The sequence below is a fragment of the Rana temporaria genome, chromosome 11 (genome assembly GCF_905171775.1).
Source record: "Rana temporaria chromosome 11, aRanTem1.1, whole genome shotgun sequence".
Lineage (NCBI taxonomy): Eukaryota > Metazoa > Chordata > Amphibia > Anura > Ranidae > Rana > Rana temporaria.
In genome coordinates this window covers 107,085,194-107,103,761 of record NC_053499.1, presented here as the reverse complement: position 1 = coordinate 107,103,761, position 18,568 = coordinate 107,085,194, and the positions used below count along the sequence as shown (strand labels likewise).

Genomic DNA, 18,568 nt, shown 5'->3' with positions numbered 1-18,568 from the left:
TCTCTAGGGATAAGCTCCTCTATGTCAGACCTTATGTTACTGACTGCCTGGCGGCTTCATGGAAAGTTTTGACATTTGCCGGCCTTTCCGTTGCATAGATGAGAAGATACCCCATTATTGCAGGAGTCCCTTTCTCTGCTAAGTTATTAGCTTAGCTTCCTCTATGCGTTCTTTAGCAACAGGGCTTTGAGTGGGAGTTTATCTTACAGTACCCACATATTTATTTTAGAGGAGCTATGCCCCTGTGTAGCGGCAGGAGACTGTTTATTTGGGGTATCCTGGATCGCTGGGGGTTTCTGCAAGACAAGAGCTATACACATATGCATAATATTACTTTGTCCTCCCCCAGGACTGCAGGTTTGTACTGGGGGAGGGGGAAAGGGTAAGGTGAGAAGTAAAACCAGTTCTGTTCTGGCTAGCTTCAGAATCTCAGACCCTGAAGTCCAGGACTCTCACTCCCTTCCCTCCTCCTTTTCCAAGGGGGATATGTACCACTGTACCCAGACTGGATCTGCCTGCGGTCACATTTTTCCTTCATCTCCTCCTGTTCCATGAGGAGGTTTGGCTGGGTCCATGGCCGTCGGTACCTCTTGTAAGGGTTATCCGCGAGCCGACCCTTCTGCCGCCCACGCTGCTCTCCAGGCGTTCCCTCCGGGTGCGCTGTGAGCAAAAGCCTACTTCCTTTGATGCGGTTCCGGTTTCTCTCAGCGAGGCTTGGAGCGCAATGTTTCCAAAATAGGAAGCAACCCTGGGAAGAGAGAGCGATTCAAAATGGCGGCGTTTTCTTCTGCACCATAGCGATGGCTAGCCTCCCCGCAGCTCAGCGCGCTGGTGCACGCCTGGGGCGACCTGTGAGTTGGAAAGCATACAGGTTAGTTCAGCCCTCCCCGGCCCTCCTAGAAACCCTGTTCCAAACAGGGGTACCTTCGACCCTCCCCGGTCTCTAGGTTTTTAAAACAAACAAACGTGACGATGTGTTCGGGAGAGAGAAACACAATCAATACTGAGGATCAAGAGGAAGGGTGGGGATCAAGTGATTGTGTTTCCTGTGGGGAGGAGCCATCATCTCTCAGGTGCCGTCCTGGAAGGTGATAGGAGAAAGTGCTGTTTTTTTTCTGCTTAGTCTCTCCTAGAGAAAAGGTACATAACCCTAAGGTCAATGCTGCTGTGTCCGTCCATGAACGAAAGAGAAAAAATAATTTCTGTTAAAGGAGGCATTGCTAAAGAAAAAGATATACAAAGCAATCCAACCTGATGGAATTTAGTAAACACCAGAACTTATACTTACTATAGTGCTACATTGCAATTAGACATATAAAGCCAGTGTTTTCATACTATGCCTCACCTGGTTTTTCTTGATGCAGTAGCTGTACAGTTGGAAGATCTTTGCCATGCTCTGTAGATATGGCCATTGGCATTCTCTCCTTAACCCAAAGCTTAGGAAAGCAAAAAAAAAAAAAAAGACAATTAAGAATTAAATTTTTTGCATGTCTAATGTCACAGCATTCAAGTTTATGGAGTTGAGAGAACACACACTCCTTACAATTTCATCTTCCAAATCCCTGTTAAATTGGTGACTCTCCTTAGAAGACAACAACAATTTCCTTCGATCACCAAGTGGTGCACGTAGTGTTGAGAATTTGTCCTCTACCATTTGGTGCTTAGAATCAACTTCTACTATGTTTGCATCTTCCTGACCCAAAGCTTGGGCCTGACTCTGGATAGCCTCCAGCTCCTTCTCCCTCACTTCCATTTGATTCTCCAGCATCTGAAATCATACACGGACAGAGCTTTCAATTTCATACACCAATACACCAAGTAGACAATCTTTTCCAAAGCCACTACCATTTAAAAAACTTAAATAGATTTTTTCCTAACTTTCTCTGCACAGAAGTTACATCATTCAGTATGCATATTAGAACCAGTTAAACATTGCTGGTATACATTTGCTTTACTTCCCAATTTTCTATTCTATCTATATTCTGTGAAACAAAAGAATCTAAGGTTTAAAATATGAAATAAAATCCTGCACCTGTTGCTTGTTGAGTAGAATGTTTACACTGGTAAGATCTTTCCCATAATCATCTGAATGAAGTTGTTCTTCAAGATTTTGTAACCAACTTTCCAGTGCAGAGCAGCTTTGTGTGAACAGTTCTGCCCTGTTGGCATCAAAAAGGCACTGTGCTTTACTCTGAGTAGTGGATTCCAGGTCATTCCATTGGCTATGAAGGGTATCCAACTTCTCTCTCACCACTGTTTGCAATTCTGGCTTTTCGGCAATGAGCTGTTGCCCTTCCTGAAAATTGGAAAGGAGATAAAAACATTTATAGCAGTGGAGAGGTTATAAATAAAATGCATTTTTCACATTATATTGAGGCTTTAATTTCTGAGGCCTACTTCTAGCCACTCTTAAAACTTGGACACTTCTCTTAATGAATACAAGCATTTATTAAATGACTAACATTAGAATTTACTTAGAAGCACAAGGTTATGATTTAAAATGTAATGGAAATTAAATCAATGCAAACAATGGGTTATTTTCATGCCATGAAGCGAATACACTTTATTTCACCTTGTCTATTTTATCTAGCCAGTCTTTATTTGAAGCCAGTTCAGCCATAAATGCCTGGTGCTTTTGCCACTTGCTGTGCAGATTACGGGCCTCGTCATATGAGACATCCTGAGCAGTCAACATCTTCTCATTGATCCACAAAGTAAGCTGGGGAAAGACAGTGTGCTAAGTACAAAACAGGACTACTACATTCTAAATACATACTTTATAGGCATTTTCAGTTTTATCTGGCTCTATCATAGGCATGTTAGACACAAGTACATTTGACAAAAAATACTAACTTCTTGACAGTCCTGGAGAAAGTGCTGGAGGTCACGATTATCTTTAAGGCGAGTTAAAACTTCAGCAGCTGTTGCTCGGTTTTTCTTGTGTCTAGGAAATACACAATCTTATAAATTTACAAAAATAAAAAAGATCCAGGTCAATGCATTATATTATGAGAAAGGCCTGCATCTTAATGTTAGCAAATTTAAAATTACTATTTAAAAAAAGAGAAATACTAAAAAGTCAAGCCTACCTTTTATCAATAGACGTGACTTTCTCCTGAATCTTCTCAGAGTTGACATTTTGCTCTTGGATGAGCTTCTTGCCCGACTCCACCAGCCCTCGGATCTTTTCATCATTAGCATCCATGGTGGTCATGAAATCCTCATGACATTTTATTGCAGCCTCAGCTGCCTCAAGTGTTGTCGGCATTTCTATGTGGGATAGCACGTATTCCTAAAATATAAACAAGTCGTAGATGTACAAAATAAATACAGACTCATTCATGAAGCTAAAATTGCATGTCAGATACAGATGTTTGTGCGTCAGTACTTGTATTTTAGATTTCATTGCATTTTCACAATGAATTCCCTAGTGGTCATGCATACATATTTCATCTCAGAGCTAATACATGAGAAATATCAAGAATGGCGCAAGTAGGCATACAGCAAAAACTACAACATAATAATTTGTTTGAATGTGCTATGGGGTTGTAGGCTTATACTAAAAAGTCCATAGGTCCAAATATATCTATGGCAGCTGCCCTTTGGGAGTATTCACTGCAAATTTCGCTGTATGGTCCAGCTAAGCTATTGATAATGGGAGACTTCAAGGCTATACTTGATCCTGTTTTGTATAGACTAATCCCTCCCAAACATTTCTCTGGAGAGCGCTCTACTTGGGCCTGGTAGAAGCTTGGCAATGGAAAAAAACACATTAACCAGAGCATATTGTTCAACTTCTTATAAGACTGCCTCCAGTATATATCTAGCTTTCGCCTATGCGACAATAATAGCGGACATAGTAGATGCTAAATATTTGCCTAGCGGGTTATCTGGCCATGCTCCACTAATGCTTACATTTCATCTTCATTACTCTTGAGATGCAGCCCAGTGGAGATTGGGAACCCACTGGATTTCACATACTGATGTGGTTAATACAATTCTGTCCCTTTTAGTAGAGTACTGGGAATTTAATGTAGGGTGCTCCACCTCAGCAATAACATGGGATGCCTTCAAGACCTAGACAAGAGGACCATACATATCCACCATGAAGGCAGGTAATAGGGCCCAACGAGTAAAAAGTGATGCTTTGCAGGCCACAGTGGACGAAAAAAAATGATCAATATTCTGCAGATACTACAAAGGTCAACTTTAATGCTTTACTCCATGGAAAACTGGCCCTGCATTTGCATATGGCTGAGGCTAAGAGGATGGATTTATATAAAAATAAACAGAAGTTCGACGAGCAGGGAGATTGTAATGGTCGGTTTTTGGCCAGGATGGCTAAACATGAATACACTTGTATTCAGATTTTGGAAATACGTACTCCCTTAGGAGATATGACTAGTACACAATCTAAAATTTTGGAGACCTTTCGCCAATTTGATCAGACACTATGGCCCAGATTCACGTACGACGTATGCCGACGTATCTTCTGATACGCCGCGTAAGTTCTCGGATGCGCCGTCGTATCTGTGTGCCTAATTCTCAATACAAGATACGCCTGAATTTTGGCTTGATCCGACCGAAGTAAGTCTCCTACGCCGCAAGGGATGCTTCCATTGATTTACGCATTGAATATGTAAATGACCTAGATACGCAGATTCACGAACGTACTTCTGCCTGTCGCTGTAATCTACGCCGTTTACGTGAGGCGTACGTCCGGCATAAAGTTATTCCACCTAAAGCAGGTGTAAGTCATGTTAGGGTATGGACGACGGAACAGCAGTCGTATTTTACGTTGTTTACGTAAGTCGTAAGTGAATGGGGCTGGGCGTAGGTTACGTTCATGTCGTAGGCATTGAGCCGGCGTATCTTAGGGAGTAAATGCTGCGTGATTCTGAGCATGCGCACGAATGCTCCGTTCGTTCATTCATTCATGGGGTCACGCTTCATTTTAATAGATCACGCCCACTACCTCCCTACTTTAAATTAGGCGGGGTTACACCGGCCAATTTACGTTACGCCGGCGCCAAAAACTCAGCTTGCCTCTCAATGTTACGTCAGCGTAGCGCATATGAGATGCGCTACGCCGGCACAAAGATGCGCCGATGTACCTGAATCCGGCTATAAATACTTCCCAGTTGACTCCTGATTTGCAGCCAGCTGACTTACGGGCTTGGCTGGAATCAGTTTCACTGGCTTGGTTAACGGACAGGGAGAGGGAAATGCTAATATGCCCTATAACATTGGAGGAGGTCCTTTCAGTCATTGGTTCCTTTTTATTGGAGAAGTCACCAGGACCAGATGGCCTTTCTATTGAATTCTATAAGGCCCATAGTGACTTTCTTGTTCCTGTATTGGCTTCTCTTTACTCCAATTGTTTGAATTAGAGGGTCTTAGAGCTAGGTGGATGCAAGACATTCTGGATTTGGACATGGAAGATTGGAGGAGCGTGTGGGATTTCCCTCTGTGATCTCTGGTATCCTTGAGAGACTATATAATCCAATTTAAAATTGGTACAGTACATAGAGCATATATCACGCCACACAGACTTCAAAAGATAAATCTTTTGTGCTCTTCTGAGTGTTGGTGGTGTGGAGTGGCTCAGGGGGATTTAACACACATCTTCTGGTCCTGTCCATACATAGTTATTTTTTGGGTGGACTTGTTGAACTCTATTACTTCTGCTCCTTTACCTGTCTCAATGTCTAGGTTTGCTGGGTCTGGTGGAGGATTTTCTCCCTACAGCATTTGAGCGAGTGTTTGCTAATATTACATTACTCTATGCGACAGAAAAGTCATTACTTTACATTGGAAGAAACAACCTTCTATGCTTTTATACTGGAAACAATTGGTAAATAATCATCTCCCACTGTATAGCGATACCTACATCAACAGGGGTTGTGCTTGTAAATATGACAAGGTATGGGCAAAGTGGCTGGATAAGCCATATACGGCATCTAATGCCCATGGGGGTTATTGATTATTATAATATAGTAGGGCTGCAACTAACGATTATTTTCATAATCGATTAGTTGGCCGATTATGGTTTCGATTAATCGTATAATGGGCATAAAAAAAAATAGAATTTTTTTAAAATTTTGGGCCAATTTGTTGTTGGGCAGATTACAAAACACAAATTGCCGCAAAAACACATTACATGCTTTTCTGCAGCTTCTCCATTGAAGTATATTGAACCAAAAAAAAAAAAAATAGCACCTTTTTGCGTTAAAAAGTCCTTGCCCTTTCCAAATATGCAGCAGCTGAAAAAAAAATCATGGGTGTGAACGTTTCTCATAGGGAAACATGTAAAGCACCAAAAAACAGAGGTGTGAACCCAGGCCTGAGATGTTTAGTAACATAATGGGGTTAAAAAACAAAAAGTACAAAAAGAGCAAATAATCGCTACTGTAAGGGGTTAATTTTTTACTGTGGGACAGTGAAAGTAATATATACAGCAACGATTTTGCTTTTTTGTACTATAAAAAGGGCCAATTTTAGGTTTTTTAACCCCATTATGTTACTGGCCGATTAATCGATGAAATTAATTGATTACAATTTTCATAATCGATTAGTTGACGATCGATTAGTTGTTTCGGCCCTATAATATACAGTAGTGGCCAAAAGTTTTGAGAATGACACAAATATTAGGTTTTCACAAAGTTTGCTGCTAAACTGCTTTTAGATCTTTGTTTCAGTTGTTTCTGTGATGTAGTGAAATATAATTACACGCACTTCATACGTTTAAAAGGTTTTTATCGACAATTACATGACATTTATGCAAAGTGTCAGTATTTGCAGTGTTGGCCCTTCTTTTTCAGGACCTCTGCAATTTGACTGGGCATGCTCCCAATCAACTTCTGGGCCAATTCCTGACTGATAGCAACCCATTCTTTCATAATCACTTCTTGGAGTTTGTCAGAATTAGTGGGTTTTTGTTTGTCCACCCGCCTCTTGAGGATTGACCACACGTTCTCAATGGGATTAAGATCTGGGGATTTTCTAGGCCATGGACCCAAAACGTTTTGGTCCCCGAGCCACTTAGTCATTACTTTTGCCTTATGGCACGGTGCTCCATCGTGCTGGAAAATGCATTGTTCTTCACCAAACTGTTGTTGGATTGTTGGAAGAAGTTGCTGTTGAGGGTGTTTTGGTACCATTCTTTATTCATGGCTGTGTTTTTGGACAAAATTGTGAGTGAGCCCACTCCCTTGGATGAGAAGCAACCCCACACATGAATGGTCTCAGGATGCTTACTGTTGGCATGACACAGGACTGATGGTAGTGCTCACCTTTTCTTCTCCGGACAAGCCTTTTTCCTGATGCCCCAAACAATCGGAAAGAGGCTTCATTGGAGAATATGAATTTGCCCCAGTCCTCAGCAGTCCAATTCATCATATTTTCTGCAGAAGATCAATCTGTCCCTGATGTTTTTCTTGGAGAGAAGTGGCTTCTTTGCTGCCCCTTCTTGACACCAGGCCATCTTCCAAAAGTCTTCGCCTCACTGTGCGTGCAGATGCGCTCACACCTGCCTGCTGCCATTCCTGAGCAAGCTCTGCACTGGTGACACTCCGATCCCGCAGCTGAATCCTCTTTAGGCGACGGTCTTAGCGCTTGCTGGACTTTCTCGGGCACCCTGAAGCCTTCTTCACAAATGCAGTGGGATTTTTTTTATGGGATTAAGTTAATTTTCATGGCAAAGAGGAACTTTGCAATTGCAATTCGTCTGATCACTCTTCATAACATTCTGGAGTATATGCAATTTCCCATCTCAAAAACTAATGCAGCAGACTTTGTGAAAATTTGTATTTGTGTCATTCTCAAAACTATTGGCCACGGCTGTAGATGTCTTTATATACAGGAAGCTTGGGGCCACTGTGGATAGTAGGGACTAAAAGTTTACTTTGCTATACTAGATGTGGATAGATATCAAATTTGACAAATGATATCACTTACATCATAGTTCTGTTAAAACCCTTTTTTTTTGAGGCTCTTCCTCTTTTCCTAATTGAAGGATGCAAAGCAGTGTGATTGGATCTTGAACCTGTATTTATAGTTTGACACAATGTGTATTATGTATTGTTTTGTTTGTTTTTGTTTATCAAGGAAATAAAAAAAGATTTGATTAAAAATAAAATATTCACTGCAATAAAGGAAACAGCAGAGGATGCCAACTAAGTGCAGTATATTGGAAAAAAAATGATTTCAAATCAAAAGTGCCAACTCACAAGATGCACAAGAGTATGTAATCAACATTAAACCACACTGGGTGGATTACATGCATTTATCCTTATGCATCTTGTGAGTTGCCACTTGTGATCTTTAATAAAGTATATATATATATATATATATATATATATATATATATATATATATATATATATATATATATATAAAGCATTTAGTTGGCGCCCTCTGCAGTTTACTTCAGCTCAGTGTTAATGTGGATTTGCAGAGGTTAAAAACATGTATATGCACTGTATTCACTATCAAGATAAAGAGAGGCTAATATATATGAAAGATCTTGTAAGTAGGCCATAGAGGAGTCATTTTTTTTCCAAACAGTCAGCAGAGGTGGATGGAGGAATTCCCCAATGCTGCCCACTGCCGGGATCTGCTGATCAACAAAACATTTTCCAACTTGTTTGATCGGTTTCTGTCTAACAGAGACAGCCACACACTGGTGAACTGGCTGCATTTTGATCTGTCCAAGGCCAGCTTTGCTGACAGATGCCAAACAATCTATATACTGCAATACACCCATGTAACCACTGGATATTACAATAGTGTAAAAGGCGACAGCCTATGCAAGATTTAGTTACATTAAAAAACATTTTTTTTTTAAATGAGAAAGGGTAAGTGGTGATTCCGCGCAACAGAAAAGTCCAAGGCAGGTATTGTGAAAGGAACGAACTGCAGCCCCTACAAAATACTACCAAATAAGTGAAGTGGGAATAAGTCCAGTGAGAAAATCTGCTTTGAGACTTTGCAAGTGAATATACTGTGTAGTAGCAAAGCACAGTTTGACGCTGAACCTGCAGCAAGCTTGAGGACTGATGTTTTTGTTTTTGGTTTTTGACTCCTCCTGAAGAAGCAACACCTGTGTGTTCAATAAGGATCGGTCATCTCCCAGAGTGCTACACAGTGGCAAACACTGTGGCTGCATAGCACCCCAGGAGGGGTAAGAAGATTAATCACCTGCACTGCAAGCACTTTTGAAATGAGAAGACATCTTTATTTGTGGATGAATAGCACTGGACACTTGATTAAGAGCACAAATCACTTTATTTATATATATTTTTTTGCATAATTAGTTTATTCACGGACTCTGTTCATATATTTATATTGTGGTTGTCATATTATTGTATTTATTAATTTTTATTTCAAATGTGATATCACTGGGATCAATATAATTGCTATTTGCAATTGCCATTGAGCCACCGGCTGCCTTAATCTGCATTAATCTGTCATTTACAGGGTTTCAGTCTGGAGCAAATTTAATAAGTAGCAGGCAGAACCAATTTAGCCAAAACTAGTCTTATGCCCCAACTATTTATTACACAACTGCCTTATGGTGATCCCCATTAAAACTTTTCACATAGTTCAATATATGTTTTTCTCCCTGACTTTTATGCGAGTTGAGGTCCATAGACCTCAAGTTTACACAGGCATTCTCTGAAATCGCATCAGAATCACATCAAAAATTTCAGTAAAATCATGCTACTTTTAAGTCCCGCAGCGTGAAAGGGGCCTTACTGGTACATTTTGCGGCCCCTCTCACAATTGTCAGTCATCCACATTATGTTAAAATTTACCAGAGCAGACTCTGTTCCAAAAGGCCTCTGTCCTCCCTTCCACCTGGCTGCATCACCCCCTCTCCTCTGTGCAGAAGGCCAACTAAGGTTGCATTGAAATCTGCTAATCTGTGTGGTGACACAGACAGGTTAGAACCAATGAACCGGGGAGGGTGCTGGTGGTGACTCTAGCTTGTAGCCCCTGGAAACCACCTCCTGCAACCAAGCCTCTGAGATGAAGGTTGTCCAAGTGTCCACAATGGCTAACAGATGTCTATTCACTTTGGATGGGGGGGTGAAAGGGTTGAGAGGATTTAGGGGGACTGGCACCAGACTTCAGTTTGGATATTTAAGTTTGAGGCCATGACTTTTTATCCTCTGTCAAAGGGTAGGTATTCTATAGGCATCTTCAGCTTAGGAAGAGAAGTATTGAATAAAATATGTGCAGCACTAATAAGTAGTACATTTAGTGCCTAAACAAACAAAAATGTTCAAACAGTGGAACCGAGCCACCAAATTTTTTTTTTTTTAACCAACAAGCCATTTACGTTGTACTTTTGATCACAGTTTGGTGGCTCAGTTTCACTGTTTGGACATTTGTTTTTGTTTAGGCATTAAAATGTACTACTAATTAGCGCTGCCCATATTTTATTCTGAAGGTTGTACATTCACCCTTTTTTGTGCTGGCTGCCATACACATTTTATCTAGCGCTCCCTTGTTTTATTTTTATATTTTTAGGAAGAGAAGCATTGTTGTCTTAATGAAGGCATCAGGGAAGCCCTGAAGGTGTTTTTTGATGGTGATCTAGAACAAATGTTGTTCGCAATGCAGGCTCCACAGGCCAACACTTTAGCCAAAGAGTCCTCATGTTTATGGACAGGACACTCTTACAGAAAAGATGAGAAAGGAGACAAATGACACATCAATGCTTTAGGATGAAGGCATAATTTCAAAATGCTCCATGAACAAGGGATTAACCGACAGATTATATTCCTTCTAATAGCCTTACAGCAGTCAGCTTGGTTTTGACAGTTTAAGGTCACAAGCAGAACAGGTTGCAGTGCAGGACCTGACAGAGCAAACGTTTTTAGAAAGGATCTCTAGCCACTTGTCAGTGGGGTCATTAAAGATGAGAATCTGTCACTGGGATGGCAGATGATTTGTTAAGACAGGAGGCTGCCAAATCCACAAAGGTGGTAACCCACTTAAAATCCTCCTCAAATAAGGTACAAAGCTGAAGGACGATTGGGAGATAAACATCCAGTCAAGATTTTTCCAACCTACAGAAAAAAAAAGGGAGGACTAAAGAGCGTACGCCAAAGGGTCCTGGCAGTCATAAATGCCCTAAAGGAGTCTAGACTGAGAAAACCACTGTTGGGTACTATGGTGTGTTTCAGTTTAAGAGTAATGGTAGAAGACTGTCTATATTTAGTAGCATGTTCTTCCATCAGTGACTGGAGAGGCACAGTATCAGACAGTTTGGTGATTGAAGGCTCAGAGGCCATTGGCAGAATGGAAAGATTCTGCAAATGAAGGTGTGGGAGAGCAGTTATGGCATCTGCAGTCAGTCTCAGTCTAATTCATGCTATTTGACCCATAAAATACTGCATGACTGCAATAAAATTCTCCTTGGATGGAGCAGCGGAGGACCAAAGCTGGCCCTCCTGTGTGTAGAATCAGCCATGTTGCACCACAAGGGCAGGAAGCAATGTGGTTGAGGGTATGAAGCAGTGCCTCAGATACACATTGTGGTGGAAATTTGAAGATGTATTTAATATGTATTGTCATAATGGCACCCAGTTTTAGTACTCCCGCAACCCGCTCTAAATAGAACTGACTGGGGCAGTCTAAGACTAGTTGAATTTTGCCTGGTAGTAGAAAATGTCTTGAGGTTGGAGTGTGATGTTTGCGGCATGGGCGTATGTCCGCCGGCGAGGGGCCCTCTGTGCATTTAGCACCGACGATCGTTGAGGAGGGGATGCGCTCACTCCGCAAGCAAACTAGTGGTTATGGACAGATGTGCGCTCTTATATGGGTCATGTCTGATCAGCATGGGTTGGGATTCGTAGCGTGCGCCTGTAGATAGCCTCCATTCCTCCTTAATAAGGGTATAATCTGGATATGCATTATTCTATGGAATGGCGCAGATTAAGGATTCTATCAGCGATTAATATGAGAGCTTGTGATCGGTTTTGGTCAGGGAGGCAGATGGACTCCCTGACCAGACACGCCCATAAGACTTTAGCCAGCATTGTATGCATTTCTATTCATGTATTCTATGGGACTTCCTGTCAGAAGGAATGTCTTTATATGTGTTTGCTGTGAGGAGAGGACATCCTGTGATGACCACTCCCATGGGGGAGGTGATTAACTGGTGGAGTGATCACTTCCTGTTTGTGTGAGAATAAATTAGGCGTGCTAAGCCACGAGACGGGCAATGATGGTGACTTGAGAACAAGCTGGTGTGATGGTCTGTTACTGAATAAATGAAAGGGAATATATGGTGAGTGAATTTATTTAGCTTAAAGATGGCTTATTTCATTAAGACTGAGTATGTGCTTTTTAGCACAGGGCAAAGTGGCGGTGTGCTCTGCATACAGCCCATTTTGCCATGTCAACATGAACCCAGCTGCTTGGGTAGCAAGCGTAGGGCAGTGTTAATTTCAAAAACAAAAGCAGTTTTCGTCAGCCACATTCTTACAGTGACAAAAACAAAACAAAGCGTACAGCACATTATCGCCCACTGGACGAAAACTATGACCAAAAAAAAAAAAAAATCCAGATAGAGCAGCAGCACTGTGCATTAGGCAAGCCAGGCCTCCCGAGTTCTGGCGAGACCGAGTCTGTCCCACTCCCGACTCACGAGAAGAACCGCCAGGCACCCAGAGTAGAGAGAAGACTGAGTGTGTACATGGTGTAGTATATTACAATTGCAGCAGGCCTGAGGCCTCTCCTCAGACCAGACCATCAGACCATCATTCGGCCACAGCACTGTGTGCGCATTACAGGTCACTTTTGACCACTGACAGTGGCATTTAGGGCACTGTGCATTACAGGTCATCCCTCAGACCTGACCCGAGACCACCATCCAGCAGTCTGCAACATTACAGGCCTACTCGAACCACCGTCAAGATCACTGTGCATTACAGGCTTTTTCCTCACCGTCCACACAGAGGCGAGCTGGACTGAGTTGCTTCTCCTATTTTCCCATCCCCACTGCTGCACAATGTATACAGAAAATGTTGGCGTCTGACTGGTAGAAAGAGAAGATCTCTGGATGTATTTTACATTTACTCTCAAGGACAACAAGACCCTTTGCAAACCATGTGGCGCGACACTCGCTGGTAAAAATACAACTTGAAGCCTCCTATTATTGCTACACAGTAGTTTATGTCATATGGGAGAATCACTGCTCATACTTGCTGGTTTGTTTTTTGTTCATCTTTGCTTTGGTTTTTAACCACTTATAGCGCAGTTAGTCCTCCCTTTTTTTGTTGATACAATACCAACTGCAGCTCATTGATGGGGCTCAATTGGTTACATCATGGACATTTTTGAGTTCATGGTGAAGAGGGACCGATTCACTCTTCATCCACCGCCATTGATAATCTAAATGATTTATTCATTAAACTCTAGAATATCAGTGTGTCAGAGGTTCACACACAGTGGAATATTGCGTTCCTGGAGACTTGCATTAAGAATGCCATGGTCCCAAGAAGCTTGAGATGGGATGTCAGCCCCCCAAAAAAAAGAATTAGAAATGGAGTGGTGGTTTAAGTACTTCAAAGAGGTTGGAGTGAGCTTTTTATGATTTTTAGTACAAAAGAAGATAAGAAATTATTGCTTTTAGATGAGGAAATCAAAACGTATTAGAGAAATGTGTGCCTCTAAATAATAGTGAAGAATACAAGGAGTGTTGTAAGAATTGACAAAAACATCTTGAAAAAGAGGAAAGTGATAAAAAGGTTAAAGAAAAAGTTCAACAGGGATACAGAGGACTATCACACAGGCAATGTTTTTTGTTTGCAATGTTGGTTTCAGAACCTGCTGAATGTGACAATGTGATGGACACGTCAACTAAAGGAGGTGGTAGTAGTGGATCTGGGACGAACCCCACTATAGCCAAGTTGAGAGGAGATCCGTATCATTCAGAGGAGGAGCTTCCTTAAACTAATCCCAGACCTCATGGAAAGGGTAATTACCAGCCCTAACAGGGGTCACCGTATAGGTTATTGTAATGGTCCCCCGAACCAATACAGGCAGGGGACCTCCGATGTATACACAGAGCAACAATCAATATAGACAGGGACCCCCTAGAAAATCACAGGGCACTAACCACCATCATAATGGGTAAAAAAATAAATAGGAACCAAGGATATAATGTTCTCATACAAATCTGGTTCTTCCCACTACAAGATGGAGAGGCTCCCGACGGTTTTGGATTTGATAATAGAGGATCTAGAAATGATACACCAAGGAGAGATCCAGAAATGTACAACCACTACTGTGAAATGGGCCAATATTTTGGTCCCCCACCCAATCGGTTCATTTAGAGTTGGGGGTTTTCCCAAAAAGCAACTAGGGTACCAAAATACCCATAGAATTATGTGAGGAACTAGAGGGGGAGGCAGGTACAAATCAGAAGAAAAAGCCTAGGCATGGGAATATATAATCTATGTAAGCAAATTTTAACCGATCTGGAAAAAAAACTTGGACAAGGGTCTGAAGTTTGCCCCGCCTAGGTGTTGAGCAAATTCCAGACCTATATGGATGTAGGCAAAGTACGTGCGAAAACTCAATATCAAACGATACTTGTTGTCCAATCCTATTAAAGAGAATAGAGTTGCATCATCGGAGTTTCAACATTCCAATCTCTCCAACGCCTCTCTATTCAATCCCCCAGGCACACTAGCACCTTCTATTAGGGTATTTAGGGATGTTGTCCTATGGGACTTTAGATCAGATTAGGGTGAACAATGTTAAGATGCAGAGGGATACAAAGATAAGATTGGATTTCCTGTGCAACAACCACGTGCTAGTCATTAGACCGGCAGAAAAGGAAGGGGGGGATAGTTGTGCTCGATCGATACGATTACCTGACGGAAATGTATCGCATAGTGGGGGACTGCGAAACCTATAGCCCTTTGAATAGGGACCCTGTCATCAAATATAAAAAGGATCTAGAGAGTATTGTAGACAGGGGGTTCAAGAGAGGCATTAAAAACAAGGAGAAGTTATTCCTGGTGCCAAGTTCCCCACGTATACCCATTATTTATCTACCAGAAAGGTCCATAAAAACCAGACCTTCCCCCCTGGACATCCCATAGTGAGCAGGATTGACTTTTACATCCTGGGTGGGCAAATACATTGAGCATTATTGGCAGCCATTGGTGCAGCGGATGCTGTCTTATATTAACCACTTCCCACCCTCCCGCCGGCCGTCATATGACACCCTTGAATTTAGGTGGGGATATCTAAATGATAGCATCTTTTTCAGCCGGCGATTCCCTACACCATATGAACGATCATAACGGCTGTTCTGCCGCTTGATCGTTCTTACAAGAGGCGAGAGGGGACGTCCCCACCCTTCCCGTCGCCCTTCGGTGCTTCTACCGACTCACTGCTGCGATCGGCGAGTCAGAGAATGAATCCGCCGCCCCCGGATGTATGACGTCACGCCCGGCCACTGCATTCAAACAAATCGGTGCCGCCTTGGCTGGGAAGCCGAGATTCTTTTTATTATTTTTTTTATTTCAGGCTTCCTAGCCTAGGAGGTGAGATGCGGGGTCTTATTGACCCCATATATCACTGTAAAGGAGGACCTGTAGTGTCATATTCCTATTACAAGGGATGTTTACATTCCTTGTAATAGGAAGAAAAGTGATCAAAAATTGTTTTTTACCCTTTTTTTTTTTAAGTGTCAAACAAAAAAATAAATAAATTTTTGATCACTTTTCCGCCTATTACAAAGGATGTAAACATCTTTTTAAGTGCCTCTGTCCCTGTGTGCTCGCACGCAGAAGCGAACGCATATGAAAGTCCCGCCTACATATGAAAACGAAGTTCAAACCATACATGTAAGGTATCGCCGCAAACGTTAGTGTGAGAGCAATCATTTTGTTTCAATAGTTTTCATTGGTATAACAGAATTTTACATATGAGTACAACATAGGTGTAAGTTTTTTCAAACAGAAAAAGAAACATACAATGTTCTATGTATCTTAAGAAAAACAATAAAGAGACACTATGTAAGTAGTTTTTTGTAATGATGATTCCTCATAAGAAAGGAGGTATCAAAATACAAAATTAGTATATCAAATTATTGTTGTAACAAAATACAACAATAAACCAAAATAGTTAACAGTCAAACGGAAAGTAAGTACTGTAAGTAATTACCTACCAAATCTTTGTTATTTCAATTGTTATAACCTGACTAAGAACACTCCAATAAGAAAAGAAAGTGAAATATTCAAAATTTGAACATCAATGTGAACAGTTAATCTTTTTGATTAATCCAATTTATCCAAGGGGCCCACGAAATATCATATTTGTGTAAAGAATTTTGGGATATAGCCAACAAACATTCATACGGCATATGGAGATTTGTGAGATCAATAGCTTCAATCACAGACGGAGGACAGGGATCTTTCCATCTCCTGGTGATTGAAAGTCTAGTGGCAAGAAGTAAGTGGACAACCGAATTGCGCTTAGTGACCTCAATATTTTCCACATCAAGGGATAATAAAGCTAACGCTGGATTAGGGTCTATTCTAGTAGACGTCATACTACTCAAAATAATGAGAGCAATCATTTTGACCCTCTGCAAGTCTAAAGCATCGACTATGGGGATTTTTAACCACTTCCCTACCTCTGGATGTCCTGGACTTTCGGAAGGGGGGGGGGATATCTGAATGATGCCTGCAACTACAGGCAGGTGATTCTGTGCACCATAAGAATGATCATAGCGGCAGTTCTGCCACTTGGTGCTTCTCTGGGCTCTCCCATGTCATCGGTGGCCAGGAGAATGAATCGGCCAGCACCGGCTGAAGACGGGTACCCAGAAGTAGACAAAGCCGCAATTGCGTCTGTCAGCATGAGATGGTGAATTTTTTTCATGATCTCATGCTTTCCAGCCTGGAGGAGAGATGTGGGGTCTAATTGACCCCGGACCTATCCATAAAGAGTACCTGTCAGGAACCATTCCTATTACAAGGGATGCAACATATATGTTTGTGGTTTCTGAGTAAATTTTCGAGCAAAAATAAATAAATATGATTTTTACATGAAGGAGAAGTGGTTAAAAGGAACACTAAAGTTGTAAAATAACAAACATGTCATACTTACCTCCACTGTGCAGCTTGTTTTGCGCAGAGTGTCCCCAAACCCTGTCTTCTGGGGTCCCTCGGCGGCTGTCTTGGCTCCTCCTCGCAAGAGCTTTCCACCTTAATGCGAGCGAGCTCACATGGTGGAAAGCTTTTGCGGGCGCGCTCCCGTAATACAGCGGCGTATAGCCGCCTACTATCATTCGGTCTGCCCCCCGGACCGATAACGTCCAATTAGTGACGAAGCGCGTCTGGGAGGCTGCGTCAGTGACGTCACCACGCCAAGGAGGAGGGCTCCTTCAAGCCGGCTGGCTTTTACATATTTACTCACTATATGCTGTTTTTTAACCTCGATGCTGTAAGTACACTACTGCTTTTAATAAATTGTTGTACCCTGCGATATTACGCTATTGCGTCCCTTTCTATCTTCCGATACATGCTTTTGGGATCGCTTGACTGCTGTTGTTCCGCTGATGGGCTTATTTGTGGCTGAACCGCAACCCTTTATCACAAACACCCGAGCCTGGGATCCTGTTTTAGTGACAGAGTTTTCCAACTAAGTGACCTGGGGATTTAAAGGCCGTGGCTGGGCTATAGCCAACTGTGTTAAAGGCTTGCCATCTGGTAAGCTGCTCTTATTTACGGTGGAGGGCTGGCACTGACTGTATGCATGTCACCTGGTGGTTTGGAGATTATGATCAGCCATTATCCCAATACATGAACCAACTTTGAAGTTTCCATCCGCAATATATGAACAATGTCTTATGGGATTTAATCATCCATATCACCTGCTGAGTGCTATAGACTTTCATTTAAATTATTGGGCGCGGCTTTTTTATATTTTTATGTATTTTTGTATATCACACGTTAGCTGCTGCCTGTAGTCTTTTGTTGTGGCAGCGCGGTTTTTCTGTTTTCCATTTACTGTACAAAGTAAGGTCCGTTGGCATGGACCATAGGGTGAGTACATGGATTGAAAACTGGCTGCAGGGGCGAGTTCAGAAGGTAGTGATAAATGGGTAGGGGTGTTGAAAATGATTGGTGCATCACAACACTGGCCCTTCATAATTCAGCATTGATGCGGTATCCAGCATAATCAATTGTGCATGTCATCATTCTGTCTCCTTCCCCCGCACAGCAGTGTCTTTGCTGGAATGACAAGCCACTGATCGGATGGCTGAGCCGGCCGCCGTTCCACGCCACATTGGATAATGTAGCCTCAGAGTGCTGCCCCCACCCAATGCTCTCCCCCTCCTTGGGATTTGTAGCTCTGGACAGCGACACTGGTGGGTGCATGGAGCTTTGACACACAGATCACTGCAGCTGTCTTAACATCCGTGAGATGAGGCACAGTCGGCTTCAGAAAATGAGCTGAGGGGGGGGGGGTGTTAGGAGTGCTCCAGAGGCGAGAGCTCAGCCTGTCATGCTTTATATATGTGCGGGTGAGTGTA

At 42.2% G+C, this 18,568-nt stretch overlaps 1 protein-coding gene across 1 annotated transcript in view; it reads right to left on the bottom strand.

Annotated features, from left to right (window-relative positions):
* SPTBN2 (spectrin beta, non-erythrocytic 2) overlaps positions 1–18,568 on the bottom strand; it is a 904,339-nt gene that overhangs the window by 209,228 nt on the left and 676,543 nt on the right. The window contains 7 exon segments of the mRNA XM_040328797.1: positions 1,346–1,360; positions 1,362–1,436; positions 1,544–1,768; positions 2,033–2,296; positions 2,573–2,719; positions 2,854–2,944; positions 3,090–3,292. Coding sequence (XP_040184731.1) covers positions 1,346–1,360; positions 1,362–1,436; positions 1,544–1,768; positions 2,033–2,296; positions 2,573–2,719; positions 2,854–2,944; positions 3,090–3,292 — 1,020 coding nt within the window.